The 27,658-nt window shown below is 40.5% G+C and overlaps 1 protein-coding gene across 1 annotated transcript in view; it reads left to right on the top strand.

Moving 5' to 3' along the window:
• The window catches only part of DOK6 (docking protein 6), a 1,072,962-nt gene that overhangs the window by 958,545 nt on the left and 86,759 nt on the right, over nucleotides 1-27,658 (top strand). Inside the window, exon 8 of the mRNA XM_029590909.1 lies at nucleotides 21,780-21,853. Within this exon, the coding sequence (XP_029446769.1) occupies nucleotides 21,780-21,853 (74 nt within the window). The remainder of the gene's footprint in view (nucleotides 1-21,779; nucleotides 21,854-27,658) is intronic.

Genomic DNA, 27,658 nt, shown 5'->3' with positions numbered 1-27,658 from the left:
AGACCAACAAAGGATGCCTGATAAGTTTGGAAACCACAAAAAAATTAGCAACATTAAAGTGAAGAGAGGAAAAACCAGTGCTCTGCATTTCCTGGAAAATAAATAATAGTTTAGGAAGCAGCTTAACTGAGCAGGTTCTATAAACGTCTACAGAAGAACCATCTAAACCTGGAGACCTCCTTGGATGCAAGGAAACAATAGCTTTTTTAATTTCCTAAGGCAATATTGGAGAATCCAGAAACTCTTTCTCTGCAACTGTAAGAGAAGGATGATTAATGTAAGATAGAAAGCCAATAAACAGATGAGTATCCTTAGAGGAGTAAGAGCTTTACAAAGAAGAGTAATAGTTTTGAAATTGTTCAATAATATTATGCATATCCTTCACAATAGCTTAGACAAGTCAGTTTTAAGGGTGGAGTTTTTTTCTTCCTTTTTACCTAGTTAGCCAATAAATGTACACTTTATAATTGTCAAGGTAATATCTGGATTTCTGAAGAAAGATTGCTTTCCCTGCAAGTTTACTCAGTAGTTTACTAAATTGTTATTTCAATTTAGAAATGGTAGATAGAAGTCTATTATCCTGATTTCTAATATGCTTCTGTTCCAAATAAGATATTTCTTTCTCTAAAGAAGTTATGTCTTTACAAAGATCTTTAAGTTTTTTCACAGTGTTACTGATAATTTCTCCATGTATGGTAACTTTAGAAGCCTAATAGGTAAAAACCATACACTGGCTAAGAAGCAAGAATTGCTTCTCCAAAGTAATGTATACCAAAGAATTGAAAGGGTGAGCATATAATCATTTTCAAAACCTTATTTTATAAAAACTTTAAAATATCATTTTATTCAATTATCTATTACAAATTTTGTTATAGATTAATCTTCATATATCTTACATATCCATTTAAAGTTAGATAAATTCTTTAACATATATCAAAAGATTTTTTAAACAATCCCTTATCGTACAAAAATGAAAAATAAAAAATATTCACAAACATACATGCATACTAGAGCACTCACCCATACATCACTCAATCACATATAAAAGCCACAAATCCCCACTCTAAAGCTCACAAGAGCATGGTTTTCCAATTAGATACATGATTTATAGATACTCTTAATAGAAGAGATGATGTTAATTCCAGCTTGAGCTTCTTTATGCAATCCAACAAATAGCATTTTTAATCAGAATCCCAATCTGATTAAAAATCCCATCTGATAGAAAATCCTGACAAGGGCCAAAGTTTCACCTTGAGAAGGAGACTGCCACAGTGGAACAATTTTAAATCTGAAATTTAAAATCAAAACTATTATTCACTCCAATTTCATTTAGTGAAGAAGTATCTTTCTGTATGACTCGCATTGGCTCAAAATGTCAGCGTCCCATTTCATGCAGGAACGCTATCAAAGTGTCGCTATAGGCTGCCAGAACCTTAAAAAGCTGATGGGTTATCTAGCTTCACAAAAAAAACCACTTTTAATCGAATAAGTGCAGCTTTTCTTCAAATATCTTATAGGGAATGTATTTCAAAAAGCCATTACACCAACCACTGTGTTTATCTTTCTTCCACCACATCGCTGAAATGCCTATAATGTCTACATCCTCGTATTTTGCCATGCATTCTAATTCACTAGATTTATAGTTCAGATTTCTGGAATTTGCATATAGACATTTATCTCCTTTTTAAATGTTAGTGCCAGCAGCCTGGCTCCCCCTTTCCCAGAATGTTTTCCAGTTCCTAATAAATCTAAAACCTTCTTCCCTGCACCATCATTTCATCCATGCATTGAGACTCTGGAGCTCAACCTACCTCCGGGATCCTGCAAGTGAACAGGGACCATTTCTGAGAATGCAACCCTGGAGATCTTGAAATTTAATTTCCTACCTATGAGCCTAAATTTAGCCTCCAGTACCCACCCTCACAAATTACCAGGCCTCAACCATAGTCAGAAAAAAAACATACACAGTTAATAAGAATGAACTTTTACTTAACTGAAAATAAAATGAAAGAGGAAGAGCTCTATCCATCGCTGGGCCCCAATTGTGGAACTCGTTACCGCAAAACTTAAGACTTGAACCTAACACTAGAACATTTAAGAAGGGAGTCAAAACTTGGCTCTTTCAACAAGCATTTTCTTAATCTCTATAGTTCAAGTTCCTGGATTTAGTATTTTATTTTATTGTTCTTTTATGTTATTTTAAAGAATTTTATGCACTTTTATAATTTTTAGATGTTTGTTTTGTTGTGCACCCCATTCGCGTCCCGCCCATGCTCGGGCCTGCTCACCTTTCTAGTTCCCCGGCAGGTCCCGGGTCGGTCTCCCTAGTGGCAGCTGTGAGCTCTACCAGGCCTCGGCGTCCCACGGCGGTCAACAGGCCTTCCACTGCGCACCAGGCCTCATGCCGTAGTTCGGCGCCTTCCATGGCGTTGGCCACTCCCCTACGCGTGCGCACGCAGACCGTCTGGCCTCTTGTAGGGCCAGGGGTGGGTCCTAGTTCCACGGCGTGCCCTGATTGAAGGAACTACTTAAGGAAGTTCCTGCCTGCATTTCTTTGCCGTGGCACAGTGCCTAAGGTGAAGAGACCTTGATCTGAAAGATCTCCACAAGACCCACCCGTTCCTCCCTCCGTGGAACTCTTATTCCTCCTTCCATAAAATCCACAAGACTCATCTCCACCACCAATAGAGCTCTTTCTCTCGCAGGCCCCTCCCTTTGGAACGCTATGCCTCTTGACCTTCGTACCGAAACCTCCACATCCACTTTCAAAAAGAAACTCAAAACCTGGCTCTTCCGCCAAGCATACCCCCAATCAGCTTCCTCACCTTCCAATAACGTTACCCGTCCATCTTCTCTCACTAACACCCCCCATCAGGACCTACACCCCACACCTACCCCCTCAAACTAATTAAGGAATTACAAACCTCACACTTAACTTCCTGCCTTTAAAACATGTTACTTAGTACAAGTCACACTTATCACCTCACCCCAATGACTTTTGTTTTCACATCTATACAACTTTGTATAAAACCATTATACATATCAATTTATTGCTTGAATCCCTTGTACATATCTTATCCCCATGTGTCTGTTTTCACCCTCCCCCTGCCCCCCCCCCCCCCCCTTTGTCATGACTACCCACCCCTCCCTCCCTAAGTTATTTAGTTTCTTGCTCTGTTACTGCATTAGTTTCTCGCTCTGTTAATGCATTTATGTTACATACTGTTATTTGTAAAGGCTTCTGCCTATATATCTTATGGTTGTAAGTTACTTGTAAACCGGCACGATGTGCAAACGGCTGTCGGTATATAAAATTAAATAAAATAAATAAATAAATAAAAAATCATGGGTTCAAGCCCCCACTCTTGTGCTTCCAAGAATTGATTCCTAGCTTGTGGGTCGCAGCCCACACATCCCTGAATCCAAGAACACTTGTGGATTCAAGCTCCCACTTCAAGAATTCCTAGAACTGAACATCTCTGTCCTGTTCAGCTGCTCGCCCTGGACCTCACTCCTGTTGATCGGTTCTGTGTCTGACCATTCCTCTGATGGCTGGAGATGTGGCCCAGTAGGATGAAGATTGAGCACTGCATCGGGTTGGTATATTGCTAGATTGTCACTGTGTTCTAAGTCTCATTCCTGCATCCTTCTGGTCCAGTGTCCTCCTGTTTGTCCTTCATCTCCCCAGACTGTCTCTCTGGTACTGACCTTGGCCTGATCCTTGACTACTCTACCTGCCTTGTGACCTCATCTGACCCCTGCATTGTTGACCAGTCTTGGATTCTGACCTCTGCCTGATTGACCACATCTCCTGATTCTGGCTCTGTTCTTTGCCTTGTCATCACCTACACTGTTCTGGTCCTCCTTGCTCTATCTGACCTTGAACCTGATCGTGCTCCTCTCCTGTCTGTGGGCACGCCTGTCTACCATCTCTCCAGGAGACCCTGCGAGGGTCCAAGCGGCCCGGGTCCCTACGGGCTCCACCCAGGGGGACTACAGGCTTCCAGTGGTGAAGCTCATCCTAGCCTCTGTCTCCTCCAGTGCTCTGCCCCCTGGGGACAGGTGCTTCCTGGTTCCTACCAGGGAGCGGTTCTTCACTGCTCCAGGACAAGGGTCCACCCCTGAGCGCAACATGTTTATTAAGAATTTTATGTAATTTATGATTTTAAGATTATAATTTTGTAATTCATTGCATTTTAAATGTGCATTGATATTTACTGTAAACTGGTGTGATGTTTCCTACAAACGTCGGTATATAAAAACAAATAAGTAAAATAAATAAATAAATACAAACTGTACTATAAACATAGAAAGCATAATAAGCATAATAAGAGTATCACATCAATGCACCTTATAGAAATCACATTAGCACCATCATAATACTTGATTGCATTAACAAAGTAATTATCTCCTCACACTATAAAACTCAGGTTGGGAATAAGATCCATTATTATCATTAGACTCTCTGTAAAGTGTTCCTCCACTTGTATGTTGGTTGTTGGTTTACAGTCAGCTGTTAAGGCTCAGGGGGAGGGGGGAGGGCCTTATTTATATGTTATAAGTTCCTATATCAAATCCTGGAGGGATGTGTTGGGGAAAGTTTCCCAAAGTGCTAAAAAGCTGAATTGCATAGGCCTTAGGCACAAATGGGTGCAAATTGAACTGCTGCTAGATCTAATACAGTACTTCCAACATTGCCCCACACTCTGGTGCTGCAGATTCCAGCAATGCTCCAAGTTAGCACAGGAGTCTTTTACATCAGAACTATTAGGACAGAAAGAGTGTAATTATGTCTAGTAAAGATAACCTCTGGCCCCAGCAGTTCTGGAAGCAATTCCTTCCTCTCCTTTGACCTCTAATCAACTGCAGAGTCTCTCTCTCTCTCTCTCCTTTCCATCTCTACCCCTTTAGGCAGGAGATGTTCTGCTTATTGGCATGTCAGCAGTCTTTGGAGTAGGGGAAAACCCACCTTCATGGTTTTTCCTCTCCTCTAGTTGAATATTGAGCTGGCTGTAGCCCTGCTGATTTAACTCAATAGCTGGATCCCTTTTCCAATGTCTTTCTCTTTCTGCAAGAGTGTCTCCTCTTTCTGACAATAGCTTGGCTCAGTTCTGCTCTCTCTCTATAAGCAGCTGCATTTGAGAGCCAAAATTCTGCCTTTTATAGGGAATCCAAACATTGTAAAGAGCCAGCTCAGATTGGTTCATATCTCTCTATCTTCCAGCTAGGGGCAGAAGCAAAACTGACTTGTTGCACAGACTATATAATCTTTTCAGGAAGGGCTGGTCTCACTGATTCTTTACTAGGCAGAAAGGCTCTGACACTCTACTTAGCTGGAGGACCATATCTATGGTACCATAAGGAAACATACTGTCAGACTCCAATTTGATTCAACAAAATAAACTACAATATCTGAATTATAACTTGCCATGAACTCAGATTTGGAAAAGGTGAGTAATTAAATCTAAAATCTGAGCTGTAGATTTCTTGCCTCCTGCTGACAATCTGTTAGGAGCTATTTTTTTCAATGGCAGTCTATTAATGCCTTTAAAAATCACTGGACCCAAAAAACAAAGAGGAAGACGGTCTAAAAATGCCGTGAGAAATTAAAACAAGAAATATCCGAAAGTCCTTTAAAAATCTGTTTATTGAATGCCCGGCTCTAGGCCTGAGTTTCTCCCATCAGGGGGCTCCTTCAGGGGCTTATTCAAAACTAGATTGGCATATTCAATGGGTGTGCTCTTTCCATGGAGGTTCATAGACAGACTCTCAATAGGAGCAGCTCCAAACTCCAACAGGAGGAGATGTGCATACAAATTACAACCGGTGTTCAATATCTACCGGACTGTAGTAATGTTTGTAAATACTCTCGATACGTTCAAAGTACATGAAATGTATCCAACTTATACAAGGGCATAAGTATAAGTTGGATACACTTCGTGTACTTTGAACGTATCGAGAGTATTTACAAACATTACTACAGTTCGGTAGATATTGAACTCATCTCCTCCTGTCGGAGTTTGGAGCTGCTCCTATTGAAATCGAGAATTTTTGTTGCTGTCTGAACGCACACTACCTGTGCAGTTGCTCTGATTTTATGAACATGAAGGTTCAATAATCGTGTTCTTGAGAGTCTGTCTATGAACCTCCATGGAAAGAGCACACCCATTGAATATGCCAATCTAGTTTTGAATAAACCCCTGAAGCAGCCCCCTGATGGGTGAAACTCAGGCCTAGAGTCGGGCATTCAATAAATAGATTTTTAAAGGACTTTCGGCTATTTCTTGTAAAAATCACTGTCCAGCAAACACTTGTTCCTCTAATATCACGTTAGTTCTTCCCTTTCAATTGTAGCAACAAAATCCCTACTGTAGTGTAAGCTCATGCGGAAGGGGACTTCAGGGTTTGTTTTTTATTTATCTTTTTTCTTTGAAGACTCCTCAAATAACAATCCACATAATTTTGAAAAATAGCTCTGAAATGTAAATTCTAATAACACTGCACGGTCCTATGACCTTCAACATGATAAAGCTGGTACAATAACTGCAACCCTTTCAGAAGGAGAGATGAGCTAATAGGGGGGAAAAACTATTGGAATATCCTGTTCAATCTTGCTTTAATAAAATAAAGGTTGGATGATTCAAATTACATGGAAAACTACTGCTTTCAAGGTGTATTTATAGCCTGAAGGGTTAAAGCCTGAGAACGATTAATCATCTTATAGACGCATATTTTCACTCCTTAGATGAAAGAAATCTCCATTCCAAACACTATGGGGACAGTTTTGAATAGCCGCCCAGCTGCAAAGTCAACAGTTTATTTTCATGTGCCGGCTTTGTAGGTAGTTTTCAAGGGGAGACTATGCAAGCAGACCCTGCTTCCCAGGAGTGTCTCCTCTCAGTTTGGCTAAAAGTGTGCATGCTGTGGAAGTGCCATTGGGTGCACTCAGCTAGGCAGAGGAGGCCAATTTACCTGGATAAATTCCCGTTTGAGAATGGCACTCCCCATTTGCATGAAGTATATCAAATTGTGCATGTCATATGGTGATTGGTAGGTATATTGCAACAATATGGGATTGAAGTGATGTCTCCTCCCGAACTACCCTATTTTTGTTTCCACTTATAAGCAGCTACTCCTTCCTTGTTCCTACCAAATGTACCCTACTTCTTAACTATTTCTTACAATCCACCTAATATCTGTATATCATATCTGTATGTATCTATTACTTACATTCTCAATTCCTTGTCACTTTATGTAATCTGCCATGGGCCTACCTAGAGGAAAAGCCAGAATATGAAATGTTTATAAATAAATAAATAACCAGAAGAAATCCCCCTCGGTATTCTTACATTTTTCAGATGGATGACATTATCTCAGGGACAGATGGAACTTAAATGTGCTCAGATTGCTTTATTTGCCATGCTGTAGGCTCGTATATCTGTCATTTTGGTAGTCATATGAGCTGTGAGTCCATTTTACATTGCCGCTTCCTCGTCTACGTTAATCGTGCTTGCACAAGTCACTTTCTGAATCACAGCAGAACACTGACAGGTAATTAAAAAATGGGATCAAAGCTAAATCCAACAGTCGTAAAGCATCACCAACAATTCATTAAAGAACAAGAAAGCATAAGCACTTGAAAAGAGCATCTGTGACTTAGAGCCGCTGTGGAGGCAGGCACACAATTTTACAGAATGAAACAGTTTCAAATACAATCATCAGCTGCAGGAAAACAAAACGGAAGTAAAAGCAACCGTGTAATCTTTCCATCTCAGACTACCGCTGATACTGAATGCTTATTTGACTTTTATTTTCATCTTGTCTGCCACCAGAGCTCCTTAAAAGTAATGTTTCCTGCCATTAAATACATCATCCATTATACAAACATAGTGATATTACAAGGGCAAAATAGATCTTACAATGTTTTGTTTTTCTGAGATGCTATTTTCATTTTGTTAGAATGGAATATGAAAAAGAAGAAATATAAAAAGCTTGATAGTTTATGGCATGGTTGCTTCAGAAACTGAGGGGGCTGATTGATCTTTTAACAGTTTAATCAGTGCAGGTACTACAGACTCCTGAGATATACTGGGTGATGGATGACCTTTTCTTATACTGAAGTGTTGTGACGGTGCTTGCACCCAATGACTCGTAAAATCTCCTTAGATTTTACTCTTTGATTCCAAATAACAGTAAACCAATCAGTGAAGCATCACAAGGATTCTGGTAAATAAACTATAGGTAGGGGTGATTTGAATTTTACAGAGTGGTAGAAAAGGTTGCACAGTACTTGGCATCTAGAAAAAGGGATGGCAAACTTTATGCACCAAAAGTCGAGGAATCAGAATGTATAGTACCGAAGAGCCTGATGTTTTTTCAGAGATGGGGAGATCCCCTATGAAGAGCAAAGGAGAGCCAACTGGGAACTTGCCCCCCCTCCACACACACATACACTTCCCTCATCCCCACAAGTATCTCTCCCTCAATCCTCCCAATAGTCACTTTTTCATTCCCCTACTCTGATCCCAGCAGTCTCTCTCTAAATCCCTCATCATAAGAACATAAGAGATGCCATATTGGGTCAGACCAAGGGTCCATCAAGCTCAGCATCCTGTGTTCAACAATGGCCAACCAAGTCACAAGTACCTGGCAAGTATCCAAACATTAAGGGGCAGATTTTTAAAGGAGCGCGTGCGGGGTACAATTGTGCGCGCTACCCGGCGTGCACAAATGTACTCCCGATTTTATAACATGCGCGTGCTGTCGTGCGCATGTTATAAAATCCAGGGTCAGCACGTGCAAGGGGGTGCTCACTTGTGTACCTTGCGTGCGCCGAGCCCTAGGGGAGGCCCGATGGCTTTCCCCGTTCCCTCCCTCAGAGCGGCGTAGGAGGGAACTTTCCTTTCGCTCCCCCCCACCTTCCCTTCCCTTCCCCTATCTAACCCAACCCCCAGCCCTACCTAAATCTCCCCCTACCTTTGTTGTCTAAGTTACGCTTGCCTGAGGCAGGCGTAAATTGTGCGCGCCGGCTGGCTTCCGGTGCGCCATCCCCCGGCATGGCCGCTGTGCCGGAGGACTCGGGAACGCACCCCAACCGCCCCCAGACCGCCTCCCCACCCCGCCCCTTCCCGCCCTTTTTTCAAAGCCCTGGGACATACACGCATCCCGGGGCTTGCGCGCGCCGCTGAGCCTATGCAAAATAGGCTCGGCGCGCGCAGGGGGGGTTTAAAGGGTTACGCGCGTATATTACTATCAGCACCTTTTTCTTTTTCTCCCCTTGCTCCCACCCCCTCTTACACACACTCTCTCTCTCTCTCTCCCTCTCCCTCTCCCTCTCCCTCTCCCTCTCGCTCTCCCTCCCTCCACTCCTGGGTCTCTCTCATACACCCTTCACTCCTGGGTCTCTCTCATATACCCTCTGGCAACATCCCCTCTGGCAACATCCCATCTGGTTCTCACACACAACCCATCACACCCCTCTGAATGTTTCTTTCTCAAATGCTTCCCCTTCTCAGTCATGCCTGGTTCTCTTTCACCCCCTAATCCATCACAGCTCTGGTTTTCATCTCCCTTCCCATCACCATTTATGGTTCTGCTATGCTCCCTCTCCTCCTTCACTACCTCTGGCTCTCTGTCACCCTCCCTCATTCTTCAGTACCTTTGTTTTTCTGTCATGCTCCTTCACTTTCTCTCCTTCTATCAGCACCTTTTTCTCTTTCTCCCCTTGCTCCCACCCCCTCTTACTCTCACTCCCTCTCTCCCTCCACTCCTGGGTTTCTCTCATACACCCTCCACTCCTGGGTCTCTCTCATACACCCTCTGGCAACATCCCCTCTGTCAACATCTCATCTGGCTCTCACAGACAACCCATCACACCCCTCTGAATGTTTCTTTCTCAAATGCTTCCCCTTCTCAGTCATGCCTGGCTCTCTTTCACCCCCTATGCCATCACAGCTCTGGTTTTCATCTCCCTTCCCATCACCATTTATGATTCTGCCATCCTCCCTCTCCTCCTTCACTACCTCTGGCTCTTTGTCACCCTCCCTCTCTGCTTCAGTACCTCTGTTTTTCTGTCATGCTCCTTCACTTTCTCTCCTTCTATCAGCACCTTTTTCTTTTTCTTCCCTTGCTCCCACCCCCTCTTACTCTCACTCACTCTCTCTCTCCCTCCACTCCTGGGTCTCTCTCATACACCCTTCACTCCTGGGTCTCTCTCATACACCCTCTGGCAACATCCCCTCTGGCAACATCCCATCTGGTTCTCACACACAACCCATCACACACAACCCTCTGAATGTTTCTTTCTCAAATGCTTCCCCTTCTCAGTCATGCCTGGCTCTCTTTCACCCCCTATGCCATCACAGCTCTGGTTTTCATCTCCCTTCCCATCACCATTTATGATTCTGCCATCCTCCCTCTCCTCCTTCACTACCTCTGGCTCTCTGTCACCCTCCTTCTCTCCTTCGGTACCTCTGTTTTTCTGTCATGCTCCTTCACTTTTACCACCTCTGACTCTCTCTCACATACTTTCATCAATAACTCTGCCCTACCCTCACCCTGATACTATTTCTGGATACTTCAACCCCTCCCCCCATCACCACCGATTATATCCTTTCACACACACACTCCCCCTCTGTTTTTCTTGCACCCCTCTGCTGCCTTTCTCCCAGTTATTTTGAACCCCTTCTACCCCATCTCTAGTTCTCTGATGGTCTCTTTACTCCCCCACACTATTTCATAAACAATCCCCCACCCCTCAAATGACTCTAGTGCAACTTTCTATTGACCTCCCCTTTCCCTCCTTCTATTACCCACATCCAAGCCCTAATCTTCTCCCATCTTCTGCAGAACACTTGGCAGCATGGACCATGAGGAGAAATAAGGTTCCAAAAGAGTCTAATTTACATTGCTGACTTCAGAGACACAGGGAGGAAGAGAACATTCATCCCCTCTGTTGCGACCGTCACTGCCCGACGTCTCCACCCCGCCCACCTTACCTCTGTGGTGACTCCCTCTTTGCTTGTTGGATGTTTGGCTGCCACGGCGTCATCTTGCCGCCCTCTTCCGGCGTCCCCGGACTGGCAAGATGCTGCACTCCGCCATGTTCCCAGAAGCCTAAGGGCGCGTGTGCGGCACGGCCCCAACTCAAGTACCAGCAGTGGCGTGAACCTCAGGGGCGTCCCCCTGAGATGACGTCATCCGCACCGAATATTTAAGGTCTCTGAATTTGCTAACTATCGAGTTAGCAAGGATTCCAATGGAAAGGTTTCTTACGCTCCTAGCTACTCTGCCTCCTCGGACTTATCAGGGGTACCCGCTCCTCGGGGGCCTCGTTTCTCTTTTGCCTTTCAGGTTGCAGTCTGGAACTGGTACTCGCTCCTTGAGGGCCCATGTTCTCAGACCTGCTTCTGAATACCACTTCTGCCAGGAATTCATCGCTGCCTACAACACCAGTGAGTTACCATCTTTCTCTCAGAGCTTTCCCTAGAACCAGGTACTCGCTCCTCAAGGGCCTAATCCATTCCAGCTCCTGGGCTGCTTCAAGAGACTATTGTGTGAGTTTTACCATCAAGGTTATTTTCCTGAACTCTGCAAACCCTGCCTACTCACTATACTTTGTTTTTCTACAGCTCTGCCATCCTGGGATCGCTGTTCCAGTATCTGAGGGACTACAGCCCAGCCGGGCACTTCCAGCTCACTACAGCCACCTCTGGTGGTTCAATATACTGTTTAATAAAAGAACTAGTGTGTGTCTGTCTCCAACTCTGAGCCTGACCAGTGGTCCCTCTCGGGATCTTCCGCCGGGTGCATGGTCATCTGCCACCGGCCCAAGGATCCACCCACAACTATCCCAAACAATAACACCCTCCATGTCTCTCCCACAGCATTCGGTTCCTTCTTCTGTTGTTCTCCAGCATTCAACTAACTCCTCAACTCTCTCATCATTCATCCCTTTTCACATTATTCCACCCAGAAGCATTCACCCCATTCTTTCACCAGCCCCTTACCTCAAATATTCAATCCCCCCTTATACTACACCTTCCTCAAGCACTCTTACTCCTTACCTCCCCCAACATTCATCATTTCTCACATTCCCACCCTTCTCAACCACTCACCATCTACATTCACCCCTTCAGCGTTCGCCCCCTTGAACGCACCACAAATCATTCTAGACAGACTAGAGCTCTGGGTGAGACTCTATGCCTCTCTGCTGTCAGCTGAATCCCAAGTCCAGGAAGCACAGTGATCTTCTGGACCTGGGGCAGTTTTAACTCCAGCCCCTACCCTCTAAAAAGCAGAACAGAGAAGAGCCCTCTACCCAGGCTGCAGGTGGGGGAGCAGATGGGCAAGATAGTGAGGGCTGGAGCAGGGAGTTGACTGGCTGTTCTTTGCTAACCTGTCGGCTCCAGCCTTGCCCTCTCTTCACCTGTCCTCCAGTGCACTGGATACAAACAGGAGTGGGAAGGACAGCATAGCAGGGATAAACAGAGGAAAGAATTCTGCTCCCAGCTCCAATCCCTCCTTCCTGTTTCTGTGGCAGCCAGCAGCACTGCAAGGACAGGAGAGTTGGGGCTGGAGCAGAGAACAGAATGGCTCTACTCTGCTGTGTGTATTCCTGTTCTGGACTTTCCCCCTCCTGTCCTCTGCAGTGTTACTCAGATATCATGGAGACAGGAGGGCAATAGCCACATTTATCCCATGAAAGATACATATGCCAGCTCCTGACTCTGAGGCACTGGTTGGCCACGCCAGAAATATATAGGTAGAGCAGACCGTTGTAAAGAAGATAAATAATTCACCAAGCTGCTCATAGATACACTTTTATGTTTAGAACAAAATGCATTAATGCCTCAAGTTAACACAAGTGCAGCTTGTAAGGCAGAGCATTTTAACGAATCAAAATTACTCTTCTTGATAGGCGCTGGCTAGTAATGCCTGGAGTTTTAAAAGAGATACCACAGTAGGTGGTGGTTTCAGATAGAGCAACAAAAAGGAGAAAATCAGGCAAGAATGGGGAGAGGAATAATAGAGCTGGGAAAGTAGAAAGGAAATAAATAGGCATAGTGAGGTGAAAGGAAAAAGTTTTGAACCGAAAAAAAAGAGAAAAACAAGCAAATAATCAAACAAAATTACAAAGCATGGTAAGAGAGAATACAGTTAAAAAGCAGGAAGAATAAAGAGAGTAAAAGATTTGAATAAATGGGATGATATAAATGTTATGGCTAAAAAAATAAAGACAAGAAGCAGGGTGGAAGTAGGTTAGATGGAGAACAGGGAGGTTACAGAGAATCAGTGATCAAAAATCTGAAAACTATTTCAGTGCAGTCCTCTTATAATGAGCATATTTTTTCATGAAAAAAAATCATTTCAGGAAATTCCCTGTATCACCAGAAAACATGATCAATCTGAAACACTAGGAAAGGCCAGTCAATTTGCTGCATAGACTCTGATACACTCAGGACATATGCATCGAGAGTACTGATACTGTATGCTAGATGTGACCTGGTTGTGAGATATCTTCTTTTGTTCATACTGGACCTCGGGAACAGCTGTGAAACCTGTGATAAAAGCAGCCTGGTCATTAGAATGGTCCATGCTACCTAGCAATTGTTTACTACAGGAGATTTTGCTGCACTGAAATTTATCAAAAGGAGCTGGCACTTCAGGCATTCCACCATGACAGAGTTAACTGTTAATTGTACTGAATTTTAAGCAAGAATTTTTCCAAGATGACATGTTTTAGATTTCTTTCTAAGAGATGTAACATAGCTGGGTTTTTAATCTATTAGGATCTTATTTACGAAGCTTTATTTTTTCCCCCATAGACATAAAATGAGGAAAAAGAAACCTTAGTAAATCAGGCCTTTAATTAGTAATTTGTTGCGATTTAGCTCAAATTAAGCAACCTATTTGTTTTTTTTTTCTTTTTTTCTTTTCAAGTCATCAGAGTGGAAATTGAACATAATCTGGAAGTGCTTTTTACAATAAGGTTAAGTGGCTGCTGTTGAATATCTGGCTATATCACTTAGCTGGATAAGTCACTTATCCAGCTAAATCACTGTACAGTCAGTGAGTGGGAAGTGGGCATAACTGGGCGACGCTATCTATCCAGCTAACTTTTAGCCAGATAAGTAGCGATATTCAACCATATCCATTTAAGTTAACCTTATAAGTTAGACATAGCCCATAACAGGTCTAACGTTAGTTGGACAAGCTTATCTGGCTAACATTAATACTTATTCAGGTAGATTCAGCAGCATTGCTGTGCCACTGAATATCCCATGCAAGTTGGCCGGATAATTACAAAGCCAGATAGCTTTAAATATTGGCCTCTTTGTATTTGAAAGGCGCAACTTAGCCTCAGCTTTATGTGCCTGAGAGGATGAATGATGGGCTGATGATACAAGGACATGCTGTTTATAATTTCTGGACTCAAAGCCAGGGCAACAAGAACACTTTTTACTCAGCAAGAGGTTTTCAAATTCAATTTATTTGGCTTCTTAAAAGACAAGTGTTCCTGTGAGATGCAATATGCCCTCTATCTGTAATAACTAGCATCTCAATGAATATATGACATGCCCTGACTTATATAATCAAAATACAGCACTACCGAAGTTTCCAGAATCACGTCACTGCTCAAAAGCTCAGTTTACAGAGATACATTATGCTGTTGTCATGACAATCTATCCTGTATAGGAAATGCTTGTGAGGACCTCCCTCAACTAAAAATTCTTCTAACCCTGTTCATCCTCCCACCATAAAAGTTCCTTTATCAACCTGGCTTTGATGCACTTTGTTCTTCTGTTCTTCTCTTGATATTCTTTGTTGTGTAAACACATAGCAAGTCTGTGGTTTCAATAGGAAACTCAGCATGAATTCCGTTTTCTGGAGCCAGGACTTAATTAAAACTGTACCCTCAGGGGCATCTTCATTTACCTGGCTCCTGTCCGTTGAAATAGGCATCTGCAAGACAAAAGCCTGCATCCTGGTTTCCTGCAAAACAAGTTTCCCTGTATTGTGGTGCAGATATTGTCATTGATGCCTTTCTGGCCTGTAATTATAGAGCCTGCCAGTAGGTTGATCTCAGGGATATTCTGCAAGTCATGCTTAGAAAGGCACTCAGAGTTCATTCACCTCTGACAGGCCACAGTACAGCAGAGGCGTCTGGGTATTTTTCCTCTTAATATTGTGTATCTGATCAATCATATTCTTCATTTCCCTCTATGGGACACCTTTAATGGACAGGTGTCACATCAATCAATCTTCGATGATGAGCCATGACAAAGGAACTTAAAAGTGTGTCCTAACCACTAACCTTGGTATTTATCAGGTGTAGTGCATAGGTGTGTGTCCCTCTAGATTCCTAATTAATATGAATGATACTCCCACAAGCATTCACTAGTTAATCAAACAATAACATCAAAACTAATTTTCACTAGGTAGCTATTAGCTCTATAATGGAGCTATACAGATACCTGCATTATAAAAAGGCCCTACTTCATAATAACATGATCACATATGTTATCTTTCAGAATCAAGTAAGTACATAATAGTGGTATAACATGTAAAGATAAGTACACAGAGAGACTAGTATGAAAGTACTATGTTTCTCATATAATACTAGGTATCCTGGGCAAATCTTTTCAATGAGTACTCTTATTATGAACAACTACCCAGGATAATATTCATTAAAATGGCAAGTAGGGATTGCACATTACCAGAAAAGTAAAAGAAACCAATAGAATAGAAGAAAACCAAAAATCAATAGAAGAACTCATACTGTGTTGTGCATACATGATGTGGGATGAATTATAAAAGTGTTGCAAAGCATAAGACATATTCTAGTCATATGCTGCAGTGATGGAAGATCAAATACAAAGGTATATGCATGATAGGCAAAGGCATAGCAAAAATCCGAAACATCATACTAATTCTGTAGAGTATTTATAGTGCTATCCAGTATTATGACAACAACCCGTAGCAGTGAAAGCTCTCACTGTATGGCCAGTCCTAATTCGCTTGTGGCAGTCATATGTCCAAGAGATAATACAGCTGTGGATGGCAAGGTTTCTAAACCGATGTCAGTCGAGGGGTATTAGTTATTAAGGTAGATGATGGCTAATAATACTGCTTCGTCTTCAGGTACTTCTAGAGAAGTGAGGCTAATACCCTTCTTAAATGATGGTAAGTCTAAGTATAATTGGGAATAATCATAAAAACAAGTAAAAGCTGACACTATGAGAAAGTCTTTAGCATATTATGTGAACTAAAACAAAATAATGTACTTTGCAGAATTGATAAACCATCAATGTGAGTGTTCACACAGGGAGAGGAAAGAATGTAATACGAATAAAAGACAGAAATAAGGAAAATTATATCTTCCCCTTTGGAATCCTAAATGGGAACAAACTAGCTTATAAACAGAATATTTTAAGTCACAGATAGGGTTTCTAGTAAAAGGGCCAAGATAAGAAAAAAGAACAATAAACAATGAGTATACTGCAGATCCCCATGACAGAGCTCCTCATATGTAAGGTATGTATTTATTTCAAGGAGAACAATCTCATAATAAGTATCACAGGCTACACTAGTAAGAAATCTTTGTGAAAGAGAATGAAATAATCATTAGGTAGTAAATAGTATCATAATACAAAGATATTCAATGACAGGTTCAGCGAAGAAGTTAGAATAAAAAAATAGAATATTGAAATATTAAAGATCAGCAAAGTGATTACCCTAAGTGCAAGCTGCAAAACAAAAGAATAGGAATAGCTTATAACTTAGGCTGGTGTGTAAGAGAAATATAAAGAGATCTCCCTCTTGAACCCTGAATTATCATATTGAAATCACACTGAAACACATCACCCTCTATGTGATCGAAGCAGCTTCCATAGATAAAGATAGAAAAACCTAATACATATGCATTTAGCTGATTCAGCATATAAGTATTATAAAGTCTAAGACTGGAAAATACTACTTAACTTGGAACATACAAACTAATAAAAACAGTATCACTTCAAATGATATCATTAACTTGAACACCTAAGTGCTGACAGAGAATGAAAGAACTGAAATTCTGCATAAAGTCATTCCCACAGAACAAAGAAAAAAGCAAAAATCAGGTATAAATTGTAAGCCTTGCAGTCCATATAATATATAAGAACATCTGTGACCAAGAATAATTTCTGCATTCAGTGCGTATATAGTTCTTTTAGTAGGATTCAGTGATGATGTCAGGGCAGAATCTCTTAGCTCCTTAGATTAGATGCATGTGTATGAAGTCAAACCTAAATAAAAGTGCAACAAATCTGATTAAGTAGTAAGAAAATACTTTTATGTCACGTACTCCCTATATTTAATTTGCCAAATAATCCCCACATTATTTCAAAACATCATGCAATGGTCCAGACCACAAACATAAATACTCAGACTGTACATTAAAACATATATGTCACAGCACTGACCACATAATGCATTCATTCATTCATTCCTCATTTTACACATATAACATAGAACAGACAACATGACATATGTTTGAGCTCAAAAAGAAAAAAGTACTTTAAAAATATAAAAGAATTGGATCGATCCACAAAAGAAAACAAAAACTCAGGATAAAAATTCAAATAGATCTATTAAAAATGAAAAAGGAATCAAACTGGAATAAACTGCATTCTTCATCTCCCATAGAACAGAGACAAATGCGCTTTGTGCTTTGGTACCCTGGAAAGAAATCTAATATATGACAGTTAATATCATGAGTAAAATGAAATTTAAAAATGACATTACAGGTTCCTTAAAAGTCAAACTACTGTTATACCTTAATTCAGAAAAAAAACAGTCATAAAGCTACTTTCCTTTCTATGATGGTTCACCTCTAGGAGGCGCTGTCCCCTGTGATAAGAGCTACTTCCTTTTACAAATCTAAAACCTTTTTGTTTTCCTATGCTTGTAAACTCCTAACTCGCCTTCTAAAAGAGAAACTTAAAACAGACAACTTTGCACTTAATTAGAAATCATTTTATTTCCATCCAATATGCATATGTTCCACAAAGTTCTTACTACCAAATCCTGTAAATACCCTAAATAGAAATACGAATCATTTCCAAAAGCACAGACATATCAGCTAGGAGTCTGGAAGTCTGCAAAATAAAAGGATGGCACATACTAATATGCATTAACCAAAAGTTTTTCTTACTGGCACATAAATAGATAATAGGCATTGCTGCTTAACTCTCTGCTGTTCACCGTCTCACAATCTTACTCCTTTACATATCGTCTAACCAGTCCACAATACAAACGTCCAATACCTGAACTCCCATCAAAACAAGCAACCTAATTCATTCCCTTACTTCTAAAAGTTAGCATCTAATGAGATATAATCAAAACTGAGAACTAACCTGAGAATACAACATAAATACTGTAATTAACACATACTGCCGCATAAAGGTCATGCATATTAGTGCCGTCCGTTTATTTCTGACCTGTGTTTAATTTAAAATAAATCATATCTTCACACAATTAAATGCAACTGACTTACCTCTTTTCTCTACTTTTTACCCAAAACATTCTAAATTTCCCAGCACACAGCCTTCTGCATATTCATTCGTACCTACCAGCATCATCATAAAAATAAATCTCTTCCCTCTTTAACATTACGTCATCTCTCATCCCTAATATTCACTTTCCCCATACTTTCAACACAAATTTCTGTTTTCACATTAAACAGATCAATTCCTTAATCCCTCTTCTATCACCTTTGCACTCAGTCCTATAACATACTCAAACCGCAAACCTCTTACCTCAGCAGAACTGTAAAATCCATTTTAAAAGTGACTCACTCCCAGGTTTTTGTTTTTTTCTTTCGTCTCAAACACATTCCTAAGGGGGGGGGTTCACCTCCTCTCCCGCCAAACAACTGTTACACTCAATGAATAGGTTAGTGAATTGATAAAGCACTTAAACAGATCATTTCATTAAAATGGAGTCGCTCTCTTGTGCTATATATATATATATTTTCCTTCCTATCTCTCTGCCTATACCCCTGACCAAAGAAAAAAACGATACATCCCTCTCCAATGATAAATCAAATCTAATTATGAATGGCTTTAAATAAACACAGGTTCATGCTTTCATTCTTACCAAATGAAATGAAACACACTGCACCTAGTGCTAAAATCTCTTCACAATAAACTCTCGTTAATCACACAATTCTAAAAACTTAGATGCAAATATGAGCATCTCTGCATTAATGGTGGGAAATAAAACCAAAAACTAAGAGAAACAGATAAGTATAAGAAAAAAATGTGTGTAGCTTGCTGGGCTGGTTATTCTTCTTCTACATTTACAGTGAACATAAGAGTCCTTGTGGCCAGCCATGGCTACATCATTCAGCCCTGTACCTTGAGAGGGAGGGGGGAGAAGCAAAACAGCATAAAACTGAAAAAATTCATTTCTCTGGTTAATGATACCCTAACAGCAATCACGCGTTAACTCCAAAGCAAACTTAAATATGAACTGATAAAAATAAATCTCATAGACTAAAATAAACTGGATGCATTTATGTACCTCTGATCACAGACAGCTGTAAACTATAATATCCAGCCATGCAGTTTCTAATTTTAAAAGCACCGCATTTGTTTTTGTTTAACAACTAAACTTTGGTAAAAATCCACTAACGAAAAACACCTTATCATACTAATTATAACTTTCAACTTACCAAATTTAACTTATTCCCTCTTTCTCCTTCTGAATCTACACAATCACCACTGCTATACTCAGCAGCTCCCCAGGTGTAAATTGAAACTGCTGCCGAGCCCAAAGCCATGCGGTCTGAGGACAAAAGACCCCAGACTGACTAGTGCTGGCTACCCCTCTGTTTTTTCAACTGTTCAATCTGAAAATAGCAGAACTTAATTTAGATTTTAATCAAATCATCAACTCATGTCCTGTCTTTGCAAAAAGTATTCTAATCCCGATGTAACACACAATCTATATACACTGTACAACAAATAAAATAAAAACATTGATACTTACAGATTTTTCCTTTTTTTTTTTCTCGTTACTTACTCACAAAATGGATCCAACTTCATTCCACATCTGCTCTGAACTCATAATTCTCCGGGATAACCTCCACTCATGTGGGCAACTCACTATCTTTGAACGGAAAGCCAAATTACCCATTCAAGAACCTAGTATACTTTTGTCCACCAAAAGTAATACTACAGCTTATTAATAATTAATAATTATAATAACAACAGCTATTAAAGTCCCATCTGGGGTGCCAAAATGTTTATAATTTCTGGACTCAAAGCCAGGGCAACAAGAACACTTTTTACTCAGCAAGAGGTTTTCAAATTCAATTTATTTGGCTTCTTAAAAGACAAGTGTTCCTGTGAGATGCGATATGCCCTCTATCTGTAATAACTAGCATCTCAATGAATATATGACATGCCCTGACTTATATAATCAAAATACAGCACTACCGAAGTTTCCAGAATCACGTCACTGCTCAAAAGCTCAGTTTACAGAGATACATTATGCTGTTGTCATGACAATCTATCCTGTATAGGAAATGCTTGTGAGGACCTCCCTCAACTAAAAATTCTTCTAACCCTGTTCATCCTCCCACCATAAAAGTTCCTTTATCAACCTGGCTTTGATGCACTTTGTTCTTCTGTTCTTCTCTTGATATTCTTTGTTGTGTAAACACATAGCAAGTCTGTGGTTTCAATAGGAAACTCGGCATGAATTCCGTTTTCTGGAGCCAGGACTTAATTAAAAATGGCGGCGGCCATACGCGTATGGCCGGCGCCATTTTCCGTACGAAAACGATTTGCGGCGGGAAATCGCTCCCTGACCCCCGCTGGACCTCCAGGAACTTTTGGCCAGCTTGTGGGGGGCCTCCTGACCCCCACGAGACTTGCCAAAAGTCCAGCGGGGGTCCGGAAGGACCTCCTGCCGTCCAATCTTTTTCGTCTATGGCCGCCGCCATTTTTCGGCGCCATTTTGGAAAATGGCGCCGGCTGAAGACGACAAGATTCAGGAGCAGGAGCCCGTTCCGGACCGCTGCCGTTCCGGACCGCCGCTGGACCTGCAGGTTATTTAAGTTATTGGGGGGGGGGGGGGTTCGGGAGGGTGGGGGATTTAATTTAAAGGGTCGGGGGTGGGTTTTAGGGGGTTTTAGTGTGCCGGCTCACGATTCTAACGATTTATAACGATAAATCGTTAGAATCTGTATTGTATTGTGTTCCATAACGGTTTAAGACGATATTAAAATTATCGGACGATAATTTTAATCGTCCTAAAACGATTCACATCCCTACTTAATATTGTGTATTTGATCAATCATATTCTTCAATGCTGAGGAGTATTTACTTTTTATTTTTATGTGTATTTTTCTCCAGGTCCATCCTTGCATGCTCATAGGCTGCCATGTTTCTTGCACCATCCATGTGTTGTATCAACAGTGTCCATAAAGCTTGTTTCTCATTCTTATTGTAAATCGAAGAGCTCACATTCCATAATGTTTAAGGAGAAAAATGGCTAAAGACGGGAACTAAGTATAATATATATTTTTTTTTAATGTCATATGCAAATGTATTATGTACTCTATGCCTTCATATGAGACCTGCTCTATTTTGCATACTATACTTTAGGAGTAAAATAAAATTAACACACTTGGTACAATTTAAGTCAATATGACATTCCTATGTAAGTTAGTTTGTGTGCTGTCTTCGTGAACTCCTTTCTTCTAATTGTATTTGAATTTTTCATGTTAGGTTGCCTGATGGGAGATTCTTCAGATTTTCTGGTTTCTTGGTCACGAACTGATGACATCAAACCGGGAATGCAGGTACAGTCACTTTTCTGCCATTAAGTTTCTCAGCATGAATCCCAGCTGAAGGGAATGTTTACGTAAATAGCAAGTTGTATGTTGAAAGTTGTTTTGCTTACATGCAAAGTATGGAGCATGGGATTATCCTACCTAGAGAGACCAGTTAGCCTGACTTCAGTGCCCGGAAAAATAGTGGAAAGTGTTCCAAAGATCAAAATCACAGAATATATAGAAAGACATGGTTTAATGGAACAAAATCAGCATGGCTTTACCCAAGGCAAGTCTTGCCTCACAAATCTGCCTCACTTTTTTGAAGGGGTTAATAAACATGTAGATGTAGGTGAACCGGTCGATGTAGTGTATTTGGATTTTCAGAAGGCATTTGACAAAGTTCCTCATGAGAGCGTCTAAGAAAAGTAAAAGGTCATGGGATAGGTGGTGATGTCCTTCCATGGATTACAAACTGGTTAAAAGACAGGAAACAGAGAGTAGGATTAAATGGACAATTTTCTCCCGTTAGTGCGCACTAACCAAAAAACCCGATTTTTCACGATAAATCAGTGGAATTCCTATTGTATCGAGTCCCTTACCGATTAATGACGATTTTATAATTATCGGACGATAATTTAAATTGTTAAAAAACGATTCACATCCCTAGTATTAACACAGACATTAACACAAAAAGAATAGCATCAGTATGCTACCTCATGAAATCTCCTATGCTAACTGGCTAAAATGAACATAGTTTGATGTAAAATATTTGAATATTTATCATCTACTTCACATTTATTTGCATGCAATGTAATTCATTTATATATTCTATGTGTGTTATGTTGGAGTTTTGAGGATGAACAAAAGCACAAGTGTATATGTTAGCCTTAATTTACATTAATAAACTAATGTAGTGGTTTAACATGTATAAGAACACAAGAAGTCTATGTTGGGTCAGACCAAGATCCATCAACCCCAGCATTCTGTCTCCAACAATGGTTAGACGGGTCACAAGTACCTGGCAGATCCAAAATAGTTGATGTATTTCACTCCCAGGGATAAGCAATGTCTTTCCCATGCATATCTGGCTAATAACTGTTTATGGACCTTTCCCATCACTCTTTTGATCCTTAATATCTTACCCCTAGATTCATCAAAATGCCATAAAGTTTGCAAGAATAATGCCCGTGATAAAATGGGGGTGGTTAGGGTAATTTTTTTAGTTACTACAATTATTTTAGCACTTTACATAGGCATTTTACTGTGATGAGAGAAAGAGACTCTTTATAAGGCTCTAATATTAGTCAATTATTTATACCATTATAGCAGGGTCATATAGTAACTCAAGGTGACTTGAGGTGAGGTTTTGGTGGTGGTCTAGGGTTTGGGGGGCAGTTTTACATGCACAATAAGACGTACAAACAGCACATTACACATCAATGAAGATTTGATGTGATTTGGGATGAAGAAAGGAACACAAATATGAGATCTGTACATTGTACTCTCACCCTAGTTTGATAACACCCAGGTAGAGAGTGCATCAAGCTAGGGCAAGACTGACCGTCTGACTGTGCATGTAAAACTGCCCCCCAAACCCTAGACTACCGCCAAAACCTCACCTCGAGTTACTATTTCACCCTCATGGAGTGGTATAAAAGGATGACTAATAGGTGTGCCACTCTAAAAGCTCTCTCTCTGTCTCTTTCGCTCTCTCCCCAAAAAAGGATTCATAATAACACCAGGAAAAAAGGCATAGCTATAACATGCATTATGCTATCACATGCAATGTTAAACATCCCTCATTTTCATAAACCCTGTTCAAACTCCTCCCCTTTGATTAAACTTTTGAAATTTGCATACACAAAAAATAATACCCTAACACATTTTGATGAATGATCCTGTCATTTGCCTTAACCATGACTTCTAGCAATAGATTCCATAGCTTCATCATGAACTGAGAGAAAAAATGCTTCCTACAATTTGTTTTAAATCTTCCAGCTGCTAATTTCATGGTGTGTCCCTTAGTCCTAGTGTTGTTTGAAAGGGTAAATAACTGTTCCCTATCTTCCTATTCTACCCCACTCTTGGTTTTATAAATCTCGATCATTTTCCTACTCTGTCATCCTTTCTTCAAGTGAAAGAGACATAATCTGTTTAACCTTTCTCCATAAGGGAGCTTTTCTATCTTCATGTTAATGCTCTTTAGTAAATAGACTCGGTAGAAATGTAGTCCTGCACAGTAATAAAAGCTGCTGGAATCAAGGTAATGTGCTCATGCAATTTGTTTCTTGTCTGGAACCCCTCAAGGTCTTTCATGAATAAGAAAGTAAGCCATAATATCCAGACCTCATTGATGAAAAATGTCTAACTAAACTGATATTTTTGACAGATATAACCTCATATTCAAATGATCTGAATATTAGGGGGGCAGTTTTCTAAACTATGTTTTAGTTCAAAGTCTGTGGGTCCATCATCCCTCAAGCTTCCAAACAGTTAAAGCAAAAGTACATGTATAATTTTCCTTTGAAAATACCTCAGGAAAATGTAGCTACAGAGCTTTGTACCTGTTTTTTCTGTAGATACCTTTTCTTTTAAAAACTAGGTATGTTGTTTCATATTAGGGATGTGCAGGTAAAATATTTTCAGTTTGGTTTGTTTCTTGGGTTTTCAGCCTATTTTTTGACCGAATGTCATTTTGGGGACTTCTTTGTTTTTTGTGATTTTGTTGTTTCAAGAAATATCATGCATTATTTAGAAATAGTACCTACTATTTATAATTAGTGTACACTAATTACAAACAATGCATACTATTAGCTGAAATGAAAAATTAAAAAATGGTTGGGTTTTCTGGAGTCATCCTTGATTTGTTTTAGATTTAACCAAACAAAAATGGCTTCATTCACTTTGGACTGCAAAGTTGATTAAAATGATTGTACATCCTATTTCATACCCTGCTCAAGGTGGATAAAAATATGTGCATTGTGGCACAGTGTGCCTACTTTAACCCACATACAGGGAGAGCATTGGTGAATGGCTTTAGAAAATTGTCCTCTATCGGGCCGATACAGTAAAGTCTGTGGGAGAGCCAACGCTCAATTTTGCCGGCATCGGTTCTCGAGCCCGCTGACAGCCACGGGCTCAGAAACCAGACGCCAGCAAAATTGAGCGTCCAGTTTTCAGCCCGACAGCCGCGGGCCGAATTCAAATTTTTTTTTTTTAAACTTTTTTTACTCTTCGGGCCCTCCGACTTAATATCGCTATGATATTAAGTCGGAGGGTGCACAGAAAAGCAGTTTTTACTGCTTTTCTGTGCACTTTCCCGGTGCCGGAAGAAATTAGCGCTGACCTTTGGGTCAGCGCTAATTTCTGAAAGTAAAATGCATTTGCATGTTGAGGGCGCTATTAGGTGCCGCAGGTTGGACTCGCGTTTTCCTCCCCTTACTGAATAAGGGGTAAGGGAAAACGCGCGTCCAATAGCAGGCTAACAGTGCGCTCCATCGGAGCGCACTATACTGTATCGGCCTGTATGTTAGAAGACACACAGAAAACAATACTTCAGCTGTATGAGACAAGAAAGCTTTCTGTGTTAAGCTGTCTGTTTTCAGATGACAAATTTAGGAGTCAATTTTCAAAGACTTACACATGTATATGATAATTTTATATGCAGAACCCCCACATAAGTAGCCTCTGTGTCCAGGAAGAGAATTTTCAGAATGTTGGGCCTATGCATGTACTGCCATGCAGAAGTGTATATGTGTATGCATGTGTGTGTGTGTATGTGTGTACAAAGAGAGTGTTTCAAAGGTGTTCTGGGGTAAGGTTTGGAAGTATGTATACCTTTATCTATTTTATAAATGGAATGTGTGTATACGTCATCAAATATGCTAATTAAAGGGGAGATCCAAGATGGCGATCTGGTGAGAGGACACAGCATCTGTATGCTCCACATAACTTAATACTTATTTCTGCATTGCCTTGTACAAAGCACAAGGCCAGAATCCGCAAAGGTCCCCAGCCAACCCTGTACCTGACCTTTCACAGCCCAAAATTGTGGTGATCCTCACATGTACTTCCGAGATTGCTCCAGGAGCCAGTTTCTTGGCAGCCTGTGCCGCAGAGTGGGCAGCCTCTCCTTCAGACATGGATTCATCATTGAGCCCCAGAACACCGGTGGTTCCTCCTCCTCCCCTCTGGATGCCATCTGCGGCAAGTCTTCACTTCCATGTGAGCAGTTGCAGAAACTTGCAGTGGCAGCATCTGGGGATACTTTGCCATTCATTGGGGGGTGGACCTTACCCTAGATCCCTGGACAAAGTTTTGTCTTCGGATCAAGATCTTGGCAGTTCCCCTTTGAGTTGGGACGCCATGGAGAATCAGCAGGTGAGTTCCTCAACACCAGCCAGAGGTCAGGAGGATACTCAATGCACATTTCCATCTTCTGCTCCTGGACACAAAGTTGCAGTAAGAACCATTTACCAGGCAGCTCTTGAAAAACCGCAGTGACCTTGGATTCTGTTTGGTCAGCTCTGGTGGTATTGGAGTAAACAGTTTCCTTTCTGATGTGACCTCTGATATTAACACTCGTATACAAACAACTGAAAGAGTTTTAGTTACTCATGGGAAGAAATTGGAAGACTTGGAAAAACCACTGACTGGTTTATATAATGTGCAGGGAAATTTATACAAAGTGATTTAATCAATGTAAAAAAAATAGAAAATATTGAAAATTCTCTTTGATATCTCAGTTTGCGAGTATTGAACTTTCCTGTAACATCATTAATATCACCTTTAGATCTTTTCAAAAAATATTTGCTTGATGTTTTGAAAGTTCCTTCAGATGTTATGCCTCCCATTTCGAAGTCTTACTATCTTACCAGTGAAGTTCCAGAGGCCCAGGGTCAAGGTGTTCAAAAGGATTTGATTGATTTTTTGGAATCTTCTATAGATACCCAGGTTTCCGGGTTTGGAACTCTTTTAGTTAAATTTGTTTTTCCACAGGACTGAGATTTTGTTCTGAGATTGTTTTTTTCGTAATAGTCATGCTTTATTCTATGGCCGAAAGATTTGGGTTTTTCCTGACATCACTAGAGCTACTCAGATCCGAAGGAAGTTGTTGCAGTTTATTCTTCGTTACCCTTGTAAATGTATTATGACACATTCCAATGAGAAATTCATGTACTTTGAACCTTCTCAAGTGAGATGTTATTTGGAATCTCATGCTGATTCTGGTTAACAACTCTGTTTTTAGGTGTGTATTGTATATCGAAGATTTCTCTCTAATTCTTTTGACCTTTCTGTTTTTCTTCTTTTACTTTGTTCATGTAGGTCTTGCTCTCCCCCTATTTTTTATTTTGAATATGGAGGGCATTCAATTTATTTGTTAGTATTTCTTTTTAAATATGATTCAGCATTGTTTTCCTATGTGAATTTCACTCAGTTTTTTTCTGTACAAGTTCTGCTTGTGTTTAATTTATGAAAAATGATAAATAAAGAGTATAAAAATGATGGCTAGTGGGTATAGAGCAAGTAGTGGAAGGTATGGGTGAACCAATGGAGGCTGTGGGTGAATTGGTGAAGGTCTGGGTGAACTGGTGAAAGTCTTGACAAGATGGTTCTTGAAAGTATGAGCACAAGAATTTTCATAAGTGAGATGCATGCATACATCAGCCAACTTTATAAAATGTTTGCCTTCCTGCATAAAATGAGGACTGTTACAAGCATATTATAATTATGTAGCACGTAAAATATTTGTGCATATTTTTATACAATATTTGCAAGAACAATATGTACCGCTTCATTGCAAATTTGTGTGCATACTGATATACATGCATA

Source organism: Rhinatrema bivittatum, chromosome 2 (genome assembly GCF_901001135.1).
Source record: "Rhinatrema bivittatum chromosome 2, aRhiBiv1.1, whole genome shotgun sequence".
Taxonomy (NCBI): Eukaryota; Metazoa; Chordata; class Amphibia; order Gymnophiona; family Rhinatrematidae; genus Rhinatrema; species Rhinatrema bivittatum.
The sequence above is the reverse complement of the archived record's forward strand: the minus strand, read 5'-3'. Positions and strand labels throughout refer to the sequence as shown.